The 20,800-nt window shown below is 38.4% G+C and overlaps 1 protein-coding gene across 1 annotated transcript in view; it reads left to right on the forward strand.

Moving 5' to 3' along the window:
- The window catches only part of ELMO1 (engulfment and cell motility 1), a 314,729-nt gene that overhangs the window by 103,552 nt on the left and 190,377 nt on the right, over positions 1–20,800 (forward strand). Inside the window, exons 9-13 of the mRNA XM_018075779.2 lie at positions 5,648–5,747; positions 14,407–14,558; positions 15,423–15,501; positions 19,101–19,151; positions 20,523–20,645. Coding sequence (XP_017931268.1) covers positions 5,648–5,747; positions 14,407–14,558; positions 15,423–15,501; positions 19,101–19,151; positions 20,523–20,645 — 505 coding nt within the window. The remainder of the gene's footprint in view (positions 1–5,647; positions 5,748–14,406; positions 14,559–15,422; positions 15,502–19,100; positions 19,152–20,522; positions 20,646–20,800) is intronic.

A 20,800-nucleotide genomic window follows, 5' to 3' on the forward strand; every position in this document is an offset into this window, starting at 1 on the left:
GCCTTGTTTAATTGCTTTCTGCACTGAAGGAAATTCGGCTAAAATGTGACTTTCTCTGTCTTTTCAGCTGTAGGTGTTTCCATTTTGTTTTGGGATTTTATTTATCCCATTGCATCTGATAGTGGAATTAAAAAAAGAATCCCATGAGACAGCTCTATTAATTGACTTTTGCATTGCAGTTCTGAGCTAAGTCAAACCAAGCTGATTGGAGAGTGCTGTCTTTCCTGTTTAGTCGTTCCTTATCTTTTAAGAAAAGTAGTCCATTTAATGAAATTACTATGAAATGAACAAAACCAGGAAATTAAAAGATGGGGAATGAGAGAAAAGGTAATTCTAATCACATCTTCAGTGTGTAATAGTTCCTCTGGGCTAGTTTCCTACACTTAATGTACCTTTAAGTGGATTTAGCCATATTCCATAATCTGCACCTGGATTTATTCAAGAATAGTTACAGTTATGTTTAAAATTCACACCTTGTTTTCTTTAATCTGAATTAACTTTCAAGCTTAGAGAAGCCCTGATACTAGGGTTACAAAGGTATTTCAGATTTTTGAAATGCAAGTCGTTTTAAATCAATAAGGCTGATCCCTTCTAATGAACGCACTGAAACTACCACAAAGAAATATTTCACTAGTGCTTAGCACGATGAAAAAGAAAAAAATCTGTGTCAGTTGCAGTGTAGCGGTTAAGTGCATTTCCTGTAATCATCTAAAAAAATAGGGCAGCAACTATGCAGATTGTTCCATCATTTTCAGCTGCACTAAGTACCAAGTAGGTGCGAATTGCTCCTAGTTTGATTTGACAGTGGCTTAGCTTTACCCTTGGAAAGGTTGCTTGAATAAACAAAGCAGTGTAGAAGCAGTGAAAAGGATCTATAGCAATGCAAAAGGTACTTGTTCACACCGTGCTGGCAGAGCAACCTGCTACATCATCAGTCTTCTTTTTAGACTTAGATTTTTGCCCCCATGGCTTTTCCAGAGCCCTTGTCTTGTGATGATTAGATATATTCTGCTCCCCTCTTTAACTTTATTCATGGTCATTTATCCTTGACAGCTCCAATTTAAAAAGCTGTTCCTGCTCTTTGATGTTGACCTCAATGATGTCAGGCTTTTCAGCTGCCCAGTATTAGGCTGCGAGCACAGATAAGGGACTGAAAGTTACTGCTACCTTAACTCCTGCATTCAGTAGTAGGCTGCTACTCTCTTGTTACCTCCTGCCCCGTTAAAGATTTTTCTTTGCTGCCTTCCCTTTGCACAATTAAGCTCAGCTTTGATTCTGTTTTGCCCATAAAAAGTGGTTTGCCTAAAGTTGTATAGTCTTTGGCTTCTTATCTTAATGGGCTGTTTGCTGTATTCTGGTTGTGACAGACAGGCAACAGTTAATTTCCAGGTTCTACTATGCAACTCTTTTCATGTAAAACATGAGACACTCCATCTAGCTTGCTAAAAGCTTGTATACCTTTTTTGTTTGTTTATTTTACCTGATGACAGTTAAGCCTGACTAATTGTCTTGATTTACATAATAATATGAACAGCTGAATATTTCCCCCTCCATAATAGCAATAAAATCTTCATTTTGGTATGTGTGTAAAGTATGGATTGAGATTTTTTAAAAAAAAAAAAACACCTAGGGGATTTGGGTGCTGAAGTGCCATTAATTTATTTTGATAAGAAATCCAAATTGCTCTAGGCATCTTTCAAAATAAGCACACAGGATAAAAAGATGGTTTAGCACATGGAAATGATACTAGAAAGGCATGTGAGAGGCAGGTGTAGTAATCACGGTCACATGTACATTCCTGTCATTTTTATTTTTAGGAAAGAAAAACTAGTACGAAAATATGTGGAGGTTTTTGTTGTTTTTTTTTTTTTTCCTGCCCAGAGTCCTAAGGTAAGAATGCAGAGAATTCTTAGGAATGTAAATTAACAAGCTTTGACCTGATATTTCTCTAAAGCCTCCAGACATAAAGTGCAATTGTTGACTTACTCTTCAGTCAGGTTTGTCAAAGAGGTTGAGGTGCCACAGGCTGTGCGTTAGAACATGGCCATCCATCCACACTGGAATGGCTCATGCTGGGACAGCTGATGGCATTCCAAACCACAGCTTTCTGCTGCTTAAGAATCTTTTGCCAAGAGCTGCTGTGGATGAAGAGATGCTTCATGACCAGCTACAACGGTGGTAAGAAGTGGGGAGTTAGCAAAGAATGGTGAAACTTCATCAGCTGTCCCAGTCTGAGGTGTCCTCACCTAAAAGCCAGAGCCCTGAACAGCATTCAGGAGGGCTCTCTTGCCTGAGAGCACAGATCATTAAGATGTCAGTGTTAGTGAGATACGAAATTGCAATTACACAGTGCATCTTTGTGATTGTTTTTCCCCTTTGCTGCTGTGACAAGCATTAAAAAACACCTTCATCAGGAATTATCTTCAAACTATTAAGTCATTTTACCAGAGCAGCAAGGGTTTGATATTTGATATTACAGAACTGTTGTGCCTTGTGCTGTGGATTAGTCTGAAAAGATTTTATGAAGAAGGAAGTGCCATTATTTTTCAGACTTTTCGTATGGCTAAAATACTTACTGAGACTTTGAGTTAAACAGCTCCTACCATGTTTTTTCCAAGATTACTACTTTTATGAGCAGGCTTTGATTCCCTTGAAATTTCTAGCATCTATGCTGTCTGCTGCTCTTAATAGTATGAGTGCGTCTGTGAGTGTGTGTTTTGAAATGAATTGCTTGAAAGTCTATTTCTACCTATCTGCTTGTGTTTTACCACTTAACAACGAATCAATACCCCTCACTTCCCCCTCCAGATGCTTTAATCCTTATCTTGCTCTAGTCACCCTGAAATTGCTTTCATCTTTAGCTGTGCTATTCTTAATGCTTATCCTTTAAGCCTGGCTTTTGACTTTTGCCATGCCACTTAGAATATACATGTGTGTGCAGGTGCCTGTGTATAGCTATATATTTTAAAAGTGTATGGTATGTATGTGTGGTGCTGCATAATACATAGACCTGGAGTATTTCTTGCTGCTTGATTAGTCCCGGTGTTTCACCTCTTCACTCCTTAATTATTTGGGGCCCAGTCACTGGAATGACACCTGGTGGGGTATCCGATCAATTTAAGTTGAAAAGTACTTTCACCTTCTGGATCCCAAACGATTGTGTCATTGTCAGATCTGCTCAAACCAGGTTTATAAGTTAAAACCAGTATTGCCATCTCCATTAACCCAGTTCTCCCTCCAAAGCTGTGGAGGAGCCTGAATTAATCAGTATTAATCAGACAGGTTTGATCAGTAGTTTTGATGAGAAGACTGAATGAGACTGTTGAATCCAGGTTAGTTTAATTCCCTTCCATTCCAGCCACTGCTGTTTCTGAAGATGAATATCCATGCACAGGTTTAATGTAGTTTAAGTCATCCCTCTCAACTATATTTATTGTTGATGGAGATTAGCTTTCATGTACAATTAGTTTATAGAAGAGCATTCATGTACTAAATACAGGTTAACTGACTAAATTTTAAAACAATATATGACAAACTTCAGCAGAGAGAAATGATCTGCTTAGTTTAATGCTGGGAGAGATATTTTAATCTTTTCAACCTATTTGGCCTATCTTTTTAATTTTTAAAATTTTTTTATTTGAATTTAGTTTACTCTATATTCTTATAATATCAACATTCCATGTATTTGTGGAAGTATTCTGTCACGAAGATGCATGAGAATTTGGTGCAAGCTTTTAGAAGGAAGCCTTTCCTAAGAGTGCTGTTTTATTTGTGAGTTCATAAATAACCACTTTATGCAAAAGGAATGGATTGGGGAACATGACAGGACTGGAGCTGATTAAATTTCCTGCAGAGTCTTATTGTCATCTCTGTTATTAAACCCTTGGTTATTTGAAATGCTAATGATAACATTTTTAATCTAATGTAATTCTTAAATGATTTGCAAAATTAAAAAAAAAGCAAAATAAAGAAACAAATAAAACCCCTTACTCCCCAAAACAAACCCAAAAACTTACAGATAATTTCTTTTCTGAACAAAGTATTCCTTGTGGAATTACAACAGATTGTTTTAGAGACACTATTTTTCACGTTTACTCTTCGATGCAGTTTTTTCATTTTGTCATAAATAATCAAAGCCATTGTGTATACCCTTACTTACTGTGGAAGGGAAAGGTGTTTTGGTTTTTTGGGGGGGGTTTACTCACAAAATGTCAAGAATGGCAAGGTTTTTTTCAGTGGAGGGCATCTTGGGAGATGTGATGAACAAGAGCTCCTTTCTTAAATGAAGGGGCCACTAAAAGCTGCATCTCACCATCAAGAATCTCTAAATGCCAGATTAAATCAAATCCAGCTATTAGAGTTGCTACATTAAAACTGGTTTTTCTGCCGTATTCCTCTGTACTGAGTGGATGTTCAATTATTGGTGTTGGGTTTATGCAGGATAGTAGGATAGCAAATCACAGAGTAAGGAACACCAATTACATTGATTAACTATGGCTTTAGTACCTGACTCAGGTTTTCAACATACTGAGCTTCGCAGTTCCAATCTGAAGGAGGGGTTTTTTTTTGTTTTGTCTTTTCATTAGGTTATCTGTTGCATTAAAATCACTGGGACTATTCATGCTGTTTGATTTTATGCTTTTACTTGTTAATGGCTTAGTGGCAGAGTAGTACCTTGAAGGCAGTTTGCATGCCCTGAAAGGTAATACTCCACTACCTTTCGGGCTTTGTGAGCTGCTGTTTGTATTGAGTAGTTAACTCACTGAAGGGCTTCATTGAAATCATTGTGGCTGCTGACTCTTCAGTACCCTGACTACACATAGAAATGAAGCTAATCTTTAAAAGCTGTTTTTTAACATAAAAGATTCCTGTGTAGCTAGTCAGGTTAGAGCATATTATCTATGTTGAGTTTAAACCCATTTTTAATTTCCTTGAGTTCATACAAAGGTGCATTGAATCTTAAATTTGCTGGGGTAAAATGCAGAGTGGTGGCCTTCAAACCCTAAACAATTTAGGTGCATACCGGGATAAACTATAGGAGCTCTGCAATTCACTTGATGTGGTTGCACATAGATAAAGAAAAGGAGATGCATCTTCATGTTTAAAGAAAGAAATCAAGGCATTAACGGTCAGAAAAATTGCTGTTTAAGATATATAATCTCTTCTAATGCATGTTTAAAATATATTTGCTTCCTTGTGAGAGGAGGAATAAAAAATGCTCTAACTTTCTGCCAATCTACTTGCCACAGAGGTACCAAAACATGACACCTCTATATTGCCTTCAATTAGGAGGATTTCATAAGTGCTAAGGGAAAAGTTTACTTCTTTTCTCCTATTAGATCTAAATCTCTGAATTTATAAGAAAAGTTTAATTTGGACTGTCTGATTTTTTTTGAATCTTGCATGCAGTGTTCTCCTGGGGATTAGTTCCCTTACAAAATTGCTTTTTTCCAGGTGACTATTCTTGTCCATGTTAAATTGCTTTTAAGACTGTCTGTTGCACGGCCTCTCTTGCTCTTCTGCTACCTCTTAGTCCGTAATTGGCTTCATTTTCCTGCCTTTCTGAAAGCTTCCTGCTGCTTTATTCCCTCAGTCATTGCCCTGCTGCATTACTGGTAAATGTTGTCATGACTCCTGTCTCTTGCAGCTTTGGAGATATGTTGTCCTTTACACTGACTGCATTTGTTGAGCTGATGGATCATGGGATTGTATCGTGGGATACATTCTCTGTGGCATTCATTAAAAAGGTAAATTTGTAATCAATGCTATCTGTTCTATATCAGTTTAAGTTTTTGAGGTGAGTTGTGGTTTGGGTTTTTCTTTTCTTCTTTTTTTTTTTTCCACAAAAAGGTACATGAAAATGGGATTAAAGTGCTATTTCAAACTATAAATGTTTGTAGTTGCAGAATGTGGCCCAGTTTCTGTGGAAATAAATTGGAGAGAATTGAGATCAAAACAGTATTAGGCTTATTACACAAGAAATTGCTTGCTCAGATATGTGACCTCCCTGTGCAGATACCATGCAATTAAAGAAAAAATTAGTATTTTGATTTAATGTAAACTAATATGAATAATGCCTTGTTTCTAGGATAAAAACACCAGCTCTGAAATCTTTCCTCTGGGAGTATGTGAAGAACAGAAACGAGTTAGTTTACAATTTGAAATTAAGATGATATCTGCTAAGTTTATCAAGTTGTGCCCTGGACCCCTGAATCTTGCAGTTGAGTTATGTGGGTTTGAAGCAGATCTTTCCACCATTTGCAACATATCTTTCTTTTCTTATATGTAGGAGATGCACAAAAGCAGCAGAAACATGGTAGTGCTCTTTAGGTAAAGAAATTTAACAGACTTCAGAAAAAAGGTTTTGTTACTGATTTAACCCTTTTAATTTACTGTGGAAAAAAACCCCAAAACCACATCATGCTTCTTTACAAAGCATTTTCAAAACAGATTGAACTCAGAACTTATTATGAGTTAAAATACGTTTGTAGAGGTTCAAAAGATATCAGTTACTTCACTAAAATAATATCAGAAGCAGTAATGGAATTAATATAATATGTGGGAAAGATATCTTCACTTTAGCAGAGTGGTTAGAAAATTTGGTTAGAAAATTGTTACCACCAAAGGAACGATCAAATTTACTTTTGTTACCAAAAGTGAAAGAAGAATGAACTATGTAAAGAGCATTAGATACATTTGATACTAAAGCTCAGTTTTGGTCATTAAAAATACTGGATGCTATTATAAGAAAAAATAGTATAATTGGTTTTTGGACTGGCATTGGGTTTTTTTGTTTGTTTGTTTGTTTTTTCTCCAATCTTGCAGTCTAGATAGATTATGATGGTGATAATTATTGTTATCTTTTCGTGGCAAAGAAAATTCTACAACTGTTTTTTAACTGAGTGCAAGCGATACAAAGTCAAGCCCAGAATGTCTTATTTGCTAAGGCAACCTGCTAAGGAGCATATAAAGAAACTTGCTAAAATTAGTGTAAATCAATTTACTTCCTTAGTGACTTAAAATTATTGTCTTTGTCTAACTTTACCCACATCTTTTGCTCTGTGGATTGTATTTTAACAGCAGAAGAAAGCATTGTGTTCACCCCTGTTAACGGCTCATCTCTTCTGTTTGGCACTTCCATAGGTTTCCTTGGACAATGACCCAATTTAAAAAAACAAAATAAAAGACACAAACAAAAGTATTCTCTCAAAGTACCAATGAAAACCAAAACTGGCAAGTAAAACCAAAAGTGAAACTGGTGAGCAAGAAAGGGACCAAGGAGAAGAATAGGAAAGTTAGAAGAGGAACACAAGGAAAAAGAATGACAGAAATAGAGGAAAGAGGCACAGGTGTGTCCTGACCTGCATGCAGTTGGGAGCCAGAACAGCAGAGCCCTCCGTTGGGCACTGTGGGCAAAGGGCAAACCTAAGGAATCACCTTTGGCCTGTGTCTCTCTGGTGGCAATCTGCAGCTTCATTCTCACTTGCTTCTCACTTTTGACAGGCCACTTGAGGTTCTTGATGGGCTTGCTCAAATGGTTGACAGGATGGATAAGGGAGCTGATAAGTTTCTGCTAGCTGAGGGGGAACTTCAAACTAAGGGCTTCTGCCCTTTGAAGCTGCCTTTCATGTTAAATGAAAGCTAAATTGGAATGGGGTGGAATTAACCTGAACTTTTTTCTTGAATGGTTTTTTAACCTAAAAACCTTGAAGCTGGAGGAGACCTCAAGGGGAACCCTTGACTGCTTCTAATGACTAACTCTTTGGTGTTGGATGCAGACTTGCTCCCACCTTTTGAGTACATAAAGAATGCTATTCCAACTCCTGCAAATAAGAACTGATGCTTTCAAGGAGAGCTTTGTTACTTACCTTGAGGGAATACAGCATCATTTGAAAAAACTTCCTTATGATGTGCAAGATTCTCTCAAGACCTTTTTCTTGCTTGCGACAATATAATTTTCAGCTTCCACAGTTACCTAAAGGATTTGGATTCCCAGTTCTTAGAAAAAGTCGTGGTAATTGGATATCAAAATTGTCCTGGTTCCAGCAAGGACAGGATTAATTTTTGCAGTAGCCAGAAGGGGACATGGCTAGGACCCGAAGGTTATTCTGTGCCACCTCATGTCATTTTCTGGGTCAGGGTGATGTAGAGGCAGTTCGTGTATTGCCTGTTTCCGGGTGGTGAGCATTTGCATGTGAATCATTTGCCTCTCTTGTACCCCCTTTTATTAATATTGTTGCTGTTACTATTCTTTTTCTTATTTCCTTGCTGTTTCCAGTAAATTGTTCTTAGCTCGTGACACTTACCTTTTGTGCCTCCAATTTTCCTCTCCAGCCCACTACCACAGGGGGGAGAAGAAGGAGGATGGGGGAGTGAGTGAGCAGCAGTGTGGTTTGGAGAGTCTCAGTGGGAGCACTAAATTAGGAAATGCCATTTGTAAAACTTATTTGGTGCCCAATATGAGGCATGAAGGGTTGAGATAACAACAGATCTGACTAGAGGGGAATGGAAACAAATTTGGTCTAAGCATTTGTTGTATGAGGTCCAGAGGCACTGGTCACAATGTTGCTTGATCTGTTCATGTGGTTGAGGTATCTAACCCTGTATATATTTTGATGTATGCACTATTTGCCAATCCGGGTGCTCTTTTTCAGAGCAGGGAGGGGGATCAGGATTTCTTTTTTTTGCTGTACTGTGTGTTAACAGCTTATGATATGATAAAATCAAGGGCAATGAGGGTCATTTTGGATGTGTGTTCAGTGTTGCTCTGCTACCCTTACCTTGGGTGCTACCTCTATGAGGCCATTAATAATTGTACTCAACCTGTGGGGAGAACCGGGAAGGAAGATCTTTTCCAGCTTTTCACCCATTTTTCCTCCTTCAGGCCTGTTACAACAGCTTTTGAGAATTTTGAATTTCCTGTGGATGTTAAGGAGAGCATGCTGTTGTTGCTAAGTCTGTCATGTCTCCTCAGTACAATCCACACCATGTTTTGAGTTACAAAATAGATTTTAAGGGGGATCTTACAGAGACCTGCCGCCCAGATGGATAGTCATGAGTGTCATAGAATGTTGGAGAAAATGGCCCAGTTTTTGAAGACTATTCTGCTCCAATGGTTTGGAAGTTCACCCCGAACAACTATAGGACCTTGAAAAAGTGGCAGAACATTTGAATGAAAAATGCTGTGGCAGTTCCAGTGAGGCGAGAAGTTATGCAGTGTGCTGGGCCCTGGCTATTGTTTACTGGATGCTGCTCCGTACTAGACAGCACCCTCAGGGGGAAGAGGAGGAAAGCAAAGTAGGCATGGTGGCCACTCAAACTGCTGCTGAACCAGAGGAACAGTCCATGCTGGTAGCAGTCGCCCCTATACAGAAGAAGAAATCCAAGACCAAATCAGTTTGCATAGTGAGGGATAAGGAGGGAGCAGGTCCCTCAGAACAGGAGGGAGAGGCAGGGCCAGAGATAATCACCTGGTCCCTGTCCCCAAGTGAACTGTGAGATATGTGAAAAGTTGGGTGAGCCCCTACTGACCTGACTACTCCAATGCTGGGATATTGCTGCCCGTGATATGAAACTAGATGGTAGTAAAGCCAAGCAACTGGAATTCCTGTCCCAGGATATGGGCATTGACAAGGGGACCGGGAAGAGGATGGAAACTCTCAGCCTCTCAGAAGGACTGGGAAGAGGACAGAAACTCTCAGACAGGTGACTCCTGTCAAGCGTGAGGGAAAGGTAGTCTCTCAAGGATGATCTAGTAGTGTACCCGAGCAGGTGGCACACAGTGGAGAAAGGTGTCCACTACCTGAGAAAATTAGCCGTGCTGGAGGTAGACTATAAAGATTCAAATAATGAGCAGTCCCCTGTAGATCCAGATGAGATCCAGTGTACACAATCCATGTGACAGAAGTTTGTATGGAGTGTGCCATCACTGTACACCAGCTCATTGGCATTGATGTCAGTGAAAGGGGAACAAACAGTGCTTCAGGTGAGTAGATGACTCCAGCAGTATGAAAGATCATCTCTTTTCCTCCCTACTGACCTGGGACTCTGCTGTGGAAAGACTGTCCAAGATAAGGGACAGATCTGAAAGACTCAAACAAGTTAGAGAGGAAATGCCACATCAGACCCACAAGAGTATAAGGCACTGGTGCAAAATATATCCTGATGCCATCAAGATACGTAGGGGCAGAATCTGTTTCCACTGATTCTCTACGTGAGAATAGTCTGTAATGTTGAATTATATAATATTGGTTGTTGAATGACACTACTGTTGTATGCCACTAACATGGACAATGAGTACGGACTGTCCCAGGTACATTAGTCATGAGCTCCTGATGCAACTTGCAACCAGCTGACAGCACACCAGCCCTCCTGCCCTGGAAAACATCTGGGGTTGATAGAATGCACAGTCGTGGACTAAATGAACTCAACAGACATCTCGGAGGAATGGTCATTGACTATGGAAATAACACCCATGCATGTGTCTGTATATATAAATACTTATAATAGAGGTATAACTATATAAACATTTATGTATAAATATATAAACTTATATTTATAAATATACAAACCCCATAGGTATTTATAAACATATATAATATCTATAACTATATGTATATATATATATATATAGTTGGAAGGTGTAGGATTTGGACATGACATAAATGGTACCGAATGAGGGGTGGATAATGTCCTGGTTCTGGCTAGGACAGAGTTAATTTTAGCAGTAGCTAGGAGTGGGTATGGCTGGACTCAGAGATTGTCCTGTACCACCTCACATCATTGCCGGGGATGGGGCAAGGGGTCCTTTCCAGGTCAGGATAGCGTGGAGGCAGCTCACATGTTGCCAGTTTCCTCATGGTGAGCATTCATGTGTGAATTGTTCACCTGTTTTGTACCCTCTGTGATTAACATTGTTGCTGTTACTGTTCTTTTTCTTATTTCCTTGCTGTTTCCAGTAAAATGTTCTTATCTCACCCCATGATGTTCAACTTTTATGTCTCCAGTTCTCCTCTCCAGCCCACCTCTGTGGGAACGGGAAGGGGGAGTGAGCAAGTGGTGCATGGTTTGAGGTGTTTCAGTGGGGACATTACACCGGGGAATACCATTCCTAAATCATGACAAAAATACACTATACAAATTTGTTACCCGCATTTTTAGTTCCAACAAGAGGAGAAATAAAGTTTGTAGTATTGGTTGAGATAGTTAAAAAAAGCCCTCTTAAAATTATTTATATAATAGCTGTTTCATAAGTGTGTGATGCAGAGTCTTAGCAATGATGGATTTTTACGCTGCCTTCTAAAGTATATTGTGCAGGAAAATGGGGTGGTGACTGGGAAAGTATTTTTGTGTGCCGTAGCTGTCATTTGTTTTTTTCTGTAGTCAAGTGCAACTCTAGTGCCTTACTTTAAAATGATATGCACCTCTTAAAATTTTACTATGCATTGGAACTTAACAGAGAACAAAACTTAGACAGATTTTTCTGTACATTTCCAACAACAAAATAGTCCAGGCAAATAACTAATGAACATACATAATGAAAATCAGATCTGTTTCCTTCACTGTTCTTTCCCTATGTGGTTTTTATTCCTGGCATGTTTTTTTTATTTTCTTCTTATTATTTATTTTTAAATTTTTTTTAACTTTTGAATACTCTCCTGTGCTTTAAGTGATGCTGAACCAGGAAGAGAACTCAGACGATGCAGTTTAGTTTGCTGTAAGTTTCTCATCTACCCTCAATTTACATGTTTAGCTCCTATTTAATCAGATCATTGGAGTTGAATGTGTAAAGGGATTCTGATTCCTAAGTTCCTTTGAAATTGGTAGGAAGTTAAGCACCCAGACACTTCCTTTGTATGTGGCTATATATGTTCCAATAGGACTATGCAGTTATCAAGGTTACAGGTATTTTGGTGAAGAAATAGTTTTATCCTTAATGAGAGAATGACAGAATTATTTTTGAATGTTGAAAGCCCTCTCTGTGTGGAGTGGTCAATAAGCAGAAAGCAACAAATAGCACAAATTTGAACTCCTGTTCATTCCTGTCTCTTCTCAAGAAGGGTGTCTTTTTTTCCTACATCCAGAACTTCAAGTGTAGTAATAGAATTTCTTTTTGATGTAATTTTGCTCCCTCTGGAACTTGCATGCCTTATTTTTCAAGGTAGACAAGCGTATTATTTCTAGCCAGACTTCATGCTTCACCAAGGTGGTTATGAATATATATAGCTTGACATGAAAGTTACCTAGCAGATGTTTTGCATCTATGTTCAGTGTGATACGTCTTTTTTAAACACACAAGGCAGCTTCATACCTTGGGTTAGTGTTTATGAGTAAAAGAGATTATGATGCAAGGTCAGAAGGATAAATAAGGCTAAGGCAGCCTTGCTTAGACTGAGGTTCCAGTTATCTGTACTGTTACATTTCTGCAGCACCTCATATGAATATGTTATATCCCAGTGAAGCGTTAACACTGACACTTGAAGGAGCTGCTGCACCAAGAATAATTCATATATGTCAGGGCTTCTAAAGAGGTGACAAAAGTCTGGCAAGTTGGAACACAGCCTGGACATATTGTACTCCTGCTGCACGACTGATTCATGGATGGTGATAACTGAGGCATCTAGGGTGCTTTTGGTTTAATGTGTGAGCAGTGCAGAGTTGCTCTGTGCATACACTGTCCCTGTCGTAGGCCCTGTGAACATCTGGCAGCTCAGGCTGCAATGCATCAAAACACATCTGGATTACCATTAAGAGAGGTAGGGTAGTACAGTGCTTCTGAGATGCAGCTTGTTACTCTAAACAGCTCATTGTGCTTCATATCATAATGTAAATATTATTTGGGCTTAGGATTTGATGGCAGCAGATACTCGAAGTCCAGAGTAGGAAAAGGCTAGCTGAATTGCTTCTTTCCTCCTGTTCTCCATGCATGTATAGGTTGGTTCTTACAGAAAAGAAATTCAGTGTATATTCTCTGAACTGAGCTACCTTTGGGGTAGAGTGTTCCTGTTGTGGTAACACAAACTAAGTAACAGGACAAACAGCAGTGCTGTAACTGATTAGAAGATGAAAAATCTGTCCCTCTTTCCTTGTTGTCTCCAAAGTTGCAGAAAGGGTGTTCTGCTACTTCAGTACTATTTAAAATGTCAAAAGTGTAAAACAATGAATGAACAAATGAATGAATGAATGAAGAGCACCTTACAGTAATAAAATGCTTAATGCCATCAGCATTGTCCATGTGTTGACATTTAACTGTGAATTTAACAAGATAGCTTTTCCAAGCGTAGAGCATGTCTTTCTTTCTCCTAAAGGAAAACAATGCGTAGATCTGAGTAAGCATCCAGAATTGGAAACAGTAGAACCACATTAGTGGCTTGTAGCATGAGTACTGTAGCATGAGCGTGCTCCGTATTTTCTGGAGGAAATGTATCAAACTTGAGATAGAGCCACTGTAGGCTGTTATTTGGCTGTAAAGAGCAAATAACTGTGGTCACACTACATTTCTTCTGTCTGTCTGTGCTTTCTTGGGTACCTTTCATCTTGACAGTGCTGGTATCAGTGCATTCAAAGAAAACCCTGGCAGTTCTTGCTTCCTGCATCAGTACAAGGCAGGTTTCTTCCCAGGAAGCCGGGTACATGGACTGGGCAGCATACGGAAGAACACGTGTTGCCACGTCTTACTGCACAACTGTGTTGGCTCTGCAGATGAGTGTGCAGCATGTCACTGCCACACTGCAAAATAGCAGAGGTCATACTTGGTTTTAATTAATGTGCCATTTTTTGTGGCAGCTTGCAGTAAAAGTTAAGGTTATTAATGCAAGGCTGGACTCTAGACAGAGTCATGAAACTGGTTGTCCTGATAAATGATCACCAACAGAGTTTTAATTTGTAACCTGGAAAGAGCTTTCAGCATTGTTGGTAACAGCAAGGGGAAAAAAAGGACATGTTTATCTAGAGTGTGTTTTGCCAGAAAGCTAGATCTAAATTTCTCTTTTGAAACATTTGCCTTAAGCGTAGATATTTGTTTAGACAAAACTAGCTGCACAGGTTTCTGCTCGAGAGAATGAGAGGTAGTCTCCTTGTCCTTTACAAAGTTTTCCACACAAAAAATATAATTGTTCTATTTCTTTACTGTTGATTTACCATGTTCATAATGTAATGATAAAGCATACACTTCAGTGATATGAATATTGGCATAAATCTATGGTGATTTGTGCCAGCTGAAGAACCTGTGCCAGTCTGTCCTTTGATGGTATATGCAGTGCCTGGTTGACTGTTTTCAGGTGTTTGCTGATGTGTGGATAAGAGTACTTTTTTTCTAATGCCTTTCTGAGCCATGTCCACAGTTTTTTCTTATCTTCTGCTGTTTTCATGACAAGATGTAAATTCTCTAAATGGTTGTATTTGCAGATAGCAAGCTATGTGAACAAATTTGCCTCAGACATCTCTATCTTGCAACGATCTCTAGCAATCCTGGAATCGATGGTGCTCAATAGCCATGACCTGTACCAGAAGGTAGCGCAGGAGATCACAATTGGGCAGCTAATCCCACATCTGCAGGGGTGAGTGTATTCAGTTACCGCTTGATGTGGTGGATTATTTTTTTTTTCCCCAAAATGAGCACAGCATTTGGAAAAAACAGTGGTGTAAAGACTGACAACCTCTTTTATGATTCCTGTGTCCACTACAAGTGACTGGATAACTGGTAACCAGCTCTCTGGAGTTTCTTGGTCATTAGGGGCTATTTTTGGGCATTTAAAAATTTTTTTTCAGTGAGCTGCATGTGTAGTTGGAAGTAGGGAATGAAGAGAAGAGCACCCTACAGTAATAAAATGCTTGTAATGCCATCAACATGCAGATGGGGTTGTTCTGATTGTCAGCCTCTGGGAAGTGTGTAAGACAAAAGTTGCTCAACTTTTGCTGAAGGTGTATTGGAAAAGGGAGAGTAATGTGCAGTGGTTAAATGGATGGAAACTACCTCTTGTAACATAGGGTAATGTACTGTGCGTGGTGTATAGTTGGGCTCATCTCCTAGCTGGGACATTTTTAACTCCCCTGAAAAGCTTTTAGTATCAGCAGGTTCATCTCTAGAACCATTTAAGGGAAGATTCCTCTTCCTGCCTCTAGATGTTGTGCATCTGGCAGAAGCTGATTGTTGGTCTCCTACTATGATCAGTGGAGGGTCAATGGCAGTTCAACAGGGTGGTTCATTCCACCTTCCTTGAATTCTGAGTCTGTCTCTGGTGCATCCTGTCACTCTCAGTAATGGAGACAACCTGGTCACGACCGACTTTGATTACCTAACTTGCATGGTTAACATGAAGTGCAAACAGTTCCTCCAATTCTACCTGCAACTGGAAGATCAATTTCTACAGTTCACGTGCATTCATGCTCTTCTCTCATGTTTATAACGTTGTTCCAAACAGGACAGACCAAGAGATCCAGACGTATACCATTGCGGTAATAAATGCACTCTTCCTTAAAGCACCAGATGACAAGAGGCAGGTAAGTTGTTGGGTTTTGTGTACTTATGTATCTGCAGGAAAATAAATGTTTCATATTCATACCTGCAATTGTCTTAGTCACATTTTTCTTGCAGTTTATTCAGACTGAAACTTGATCAGTTATTTCACGCTGGTATATCATTCATTTTAATGGAGCTACCTCCATCTTGCACCAGTATTATTAGGGATTAAGCATTCTTCCATGCTTTTGTAGTTCCCTGTAACCTCATTTGAACTATGTTGACTGTGGCTGACTAGTATTTATTGTACTGAACTCTTTGCCAGCACAGCTTGTAAAACCAGGCTATTTTTTGGTAGAATGTTTTTCCCCCAGATTTTTTATTTAAAAGTGTGTTTCTTTTGAAAACGGAAATATCTTGCCGTGTAAGCATTTCAGGACGTTTACAGTGTGCTATTTTAAGTTAGCTTTAGTGCCAGATATCAGAAGTCTCAAAAGGAAAGATTGCTAGTTGCTGTTAAATGAGGATGGAATGTGAAGTGTTATGAAATGGTGAAGTTTTATCCATGTTTATAAAGCTGTTAGCCTGTGTCAAAACAGATTTAGTCATTTATTTATTTAACATTTTTGTCACCAGTGGAACAGCGATGATAATTCTTGTGGTGACATACTGTTACTGCCTAGAAAAAGTTCATTGAGAGTTGCTGATCAGTTCTGACAAGGACTTTCCTGAGATTTATTTACATTTTTGAATGCTGGAGCCTACTTAAGCAAACATCAAAGCCCTTATGAGTTTTTTTCTTTTTTTTTCTTTAAAAATATTTGTAACATTGTGAAAGGGGAAAGTAAACCCATGGTTTAATTAGAAAAAAAAAAAAAAAGTAAGGTGCTTCCCCTCCTCTTTTTTTCTCCAGTACAGCCTTCAGTGATTAAGGGAAGAAGACACCTAATAAACAAAAATGGGAGTAAAACCTTTCTTTCAGTTTTGGCATAAATCTGTGATAGATGCTTGTAAGAAAACCAAATATTTTGCTTTTTACATTTGTGAATAGTTGCTGCTGCTTATGTTTCTGTGAAAAGTATGCTTTGGTCATATTTGAAGTTGAGAGACCATGTCAGATGTAGATAAGACTTTAATATTAGTCAGTGGGCATGTGTTCCTTGAATGACAGTACCACAGGGCGTTGCCAGCATTGCCAACTGTATTTTCGCCAACAGTGTAACCATCTAGTGAGGCTGACAGTAAAGCAGGCAGACTTCACCTTTAATACCTGCTGCTGTGACACAAAATTGTTAGTCACAGAGTTTATGATCATCAGAAGATAATGATCTGGTTTGGCTTGAAGGCTGATAGCTCTGACACTTGCAGAAAATTTTCTTCAACCTTTAATGACTTATAATAAGTAGTCAGAATCTATTAGGTTTCTTTTTGTATCTGTCTTGTGGTTAATTAGTAAACCATATAATGAAGAAGGTAGGTGTCCATTGGCTTCAAGATAGCATTAACTGATGGAGTTTACTGAATTCTGTCTTTCTAAGACAATGTACTGAAGTGATGCAGACTCACGTAATTATCTGATGATGGGCACTTGAAAGTTAAGGTTCAGTACTCACCACTAATATGGTTAGAAGAAAGAAACCGCACCAAAACTCTTATGACTCCAGAAGCCTTGGCACCCTCTCTGCTGCTGTCTTACAGGGACTGGCATGATGTGGATGACTGCACTGCAATTAAGGAAAAGATTTAAATTGGCACTGCTATATGAATTCTTTCCTCTTTTTTTTTTTTTAAATTTTTTTTTTTAATTTTCCTCTTACTCTTTCCGTAATGCAGAAAGCCAAGAGGTCCAAGGTTGGGGTTTTTGTTCTTTTTTTTTTAATGGAGACTTCCTGGTTGTTTTGCTTCTTCTGCCACTGTCAAGGACCAATAATCTAGAAAAACCTAGGTTATTTAAAAAAAAAAAACAAACCTACAAAAAAGGTCTGTCGAAAAGAGATGAGAGTTTGAGCATTGAAATGATACTATGTATGTTTGAAACACTTTTTTGGCAATTCTCTGTATTTTTGCAGAGACATTTTGCTATGGAAAACGAGATGGCAAATGTTGTCAGATAATTCTTCTCATCTCTCAGTACAATACTTATATTAGGAGAGGCAGCTCATTAGCTGCTAATGACTGTATAGCCTTTTTGGAGACAAAGTTGATTATGATGCAGTAATTGGTTTTGTGAATGCTTGTTGTTCCTATCAGTTTTTAGTCCAGTGACAAAAAACAATATCTCAATAACAGCTTTTTAAATTATAGGTATAAGAAAGAAGTGACAATTTGATAATCCTCTCCAAAAAAGTAAAATAAAAGAATTCCCCCCCCTTTTTTTTTTGTCTTGAATGCAGAAAAGACTGTCTCCTATTCTTTACCTGTTCATCTTTTTTGGCAGTGGGTATATAGTGTGACAAAACCAACCAGTCCGTTCCACGTAACACAAAGTATATTATGTGTCTGGCACTCCCCCTGCAGCCCAGTTGTGCATTTCCAAAAGAACCATCTGTGTCATCCATTCCTTTGCTGTTACATGCAATTGAAACCTTCTTAGCTTAAAATCTAAAGCTGAGTTTCCCTTTTGTCCCTTCTTCTTTATCGCACCCATGTTCTGTTGCAAGCACCCTTTGTCTGTTACAAAGAAAACAGCTCAACACCCATGACTGCCTCTCGTTTCACACCTTGAATTATTTTCTTTTTGCAAGCAGGTTCTCACCCTAACACTTGCTTTATTTACACTGTTTCTGCAGCCCTGTTTCAGCAATCCAGTTCTTTGTGTGTTTTATGTAACAACCTTAGTTTTCCATTTTTCTAGTCTCTTTTTTGTTATATAAAAGTAACCAGTATGTACTCTATATTACTCTTCAGCTCTCACAAAGTTCAACAGGATCTTTTTTTAAATTTATTTCTCCTGAATATGAACAATATTTTTTATATGGTGCCAACTGCACAGAATCACAGTGCATCCTAAGAGTTTCCTTAAGCATGTGTAAGCATTGATTTCAAACAGGTCTAGAAAGAGAAGTTAATTTAAAGCAAAATTGCAATTGTGGAACATGGACCAATGTCAACATTGCTTCTAAAATACAGGGGAAAAGTATTCTTTGTTATAATGAAACAGTACTGAGTTGTAGGCTGATTTATTGAGTGAAAGTTAGAGCACTTAACTTTTAAACAGCCAAAATATTATTTTAAATAAGCATGTTGATTGACATCTTGTTTTAAAATCCTGGCTGACTTCCAGTCCATGCTTTCTTCTGTATTGTTTGTGGGGAAAGATTGTGCTTGAACAAGGGTGTAAATACTCTGTTGAACTCACAGAGGTCTCTTCTGAAGTCTTTCGCTGCTGGTTTTGAATCATCAAAGTCCTCAGTTTGTGTCATAATTTTAACCTTTTTTTGCCCCTTTTCTCATGGTAGGGTAATCTGAGTTTATGATACCCCAAAAAAGGCATACAGTCATTTAGCTGATGACAAATGACTGTAATTTATAAATAACACTACAGAAACATAAGACCTTTGCAAGTCAGTGTATTCTTCTAGGTATGACACTAAAACACCTGCTTCTGGCTAATTTTTTTTTTCTTTTTTTACTAAATCAGGAAATGGCAAATATTTTGGCACAAAAGCAGCTTCGTTCCATCATCTTAACTGTAAGTATACAGTTTTCAAAGTTACTGTTCACTAGAAGAGAGAAGAGGTGACTCAAGTTTTGGTGTTCATAGCTGTAGCACAGAAGATAAGGGTTTGGTTGTTGAGTGGGTCCGAAACTGCTTTTTAGAAAAGTTCTTTTCCCCTTAAAATAAGTTGTGGTTTCTTCATGAAAATATAATACTGAACACCTTGGTATTTTTTTGTTCTGTTGATTATTCTGTCTCGATATAAAGTTGCACACAATTTGTCATGGCTTGCACAAAAGAAGCATGAAGTAGAGTTAATGAATATAATATAGAAGACCAGCACCTGCTATCATGGAAAATCAGAGGGATTTTGCCTTTGACCCTTAGAGTAGATTACATCTTCAAGGGAACAAAGGAAAGTGTGCTTTCTTGGTGTACAACAAACCAAACAACAAACAACCCCTCGCACCTTCTCGTTCACTGTCATAATTTCAGTGATGTGTACAAACCCCTCAGAATTTATTTCAGAAGGAATGGTTTTACACTGTTTGAGCTTGTAGGGAATTTGTAATAATCACATGGATAATATTCTTAGGTGTTTATTTATTGTCATAAAATGCTCCAGTGCCTTTTGGCAGACAGATTCCTTTGTTCTCTGGAACTGTACAATATATGTTGATGTATCCATCTCCTCCTTGATGACTCTTTCCTTATGTACTTTGCTGTATTTAGTGACCTGGGTCTGTTTCCCATTTAGAACAACGTGGTGTTTTTGGCACACCAGGGATTTTTAAATTGTCCATCAGTTTTGTGTTTACCTTCTGAAGGGGATAATTCTGCACCTGTGGGGCATTGTATGCTAATATATTTCTAAGCAATTTTCCTCATACTGAATGGAGTAGTCTGGTAGAAGCAGGATTGTGGTGTGATGTTGACTCCCTGTTGAGCCCTGTTAAATCACTGTATTCTCTGTCTGTCTTTGCAGCCTGAATACTTTTCTACTCAGACAGCTACTCTATTAAATATGTTCTTAATATACTCTCTTTTAAAAAAAAATAATTAAAAATACAGAGCTCTAACGCTCTTGGTATGGAATTAATTTTTCTTTGAAGTGACTTCTCAGCACTGTTTTTTTTAAAGCCACTTCTCAGTATATGCACAGGCCCTACCTAGTGTAAAGTCCTGTCCCTAAAAGTTGCTTATACAGTGTGTAAATCAGTAGTGCTAGTCCTGGTTTGATTGTCTGTGGGGTTTTTTTGTGTTTTATTGTTTTTTTTTCCTTTTCTGGAGCATATATACACTATTGCATAGGAAACACATACTGAGAAAAATGGAAATACCTGACTGCACCTAATGCACTTTTCTTATAAGATGATATTCACCAAAGTCTCTCTTTCTTTGCAGCATGTTATCAGGGCACAGAGGGCCATCAATAATGAAATGGCACATCAGCTTTATGTTCTTCAAGTACTTACCTTTAATCTTCTGGAAGACAGAATGATGACAAAAATGGATCCACAAGATCAGGTAAGCATCTGGCATGATCTAGTCTTAGCGGGAAGCAGACGACTGTTCAGTGATGTACCTAAAGCTCTTTATGAAGGAAAAAACACTTCTAGGAACACTTACATAAGTCATTAATTTTCTCTCTCTGTGAAGTTGGGTGATGTTTTTTGGTTGTG

The sequence above is a fragment of the Manacus vitellinus genome, unplaced genomic scaffold (genome assembly GCF_001715985.3).
Source record: "Manacus vitellinus isolate BGI_N305 unplaced genomic scaffold, ASM171598v3 scaffold_3_pilon, whole genome shotgun sequence".
NCBI lineage: Eukaryota > Metazoa > Chordata > Aves > Passeriformes > Pipridae > Manacus > Manacus vitellinus.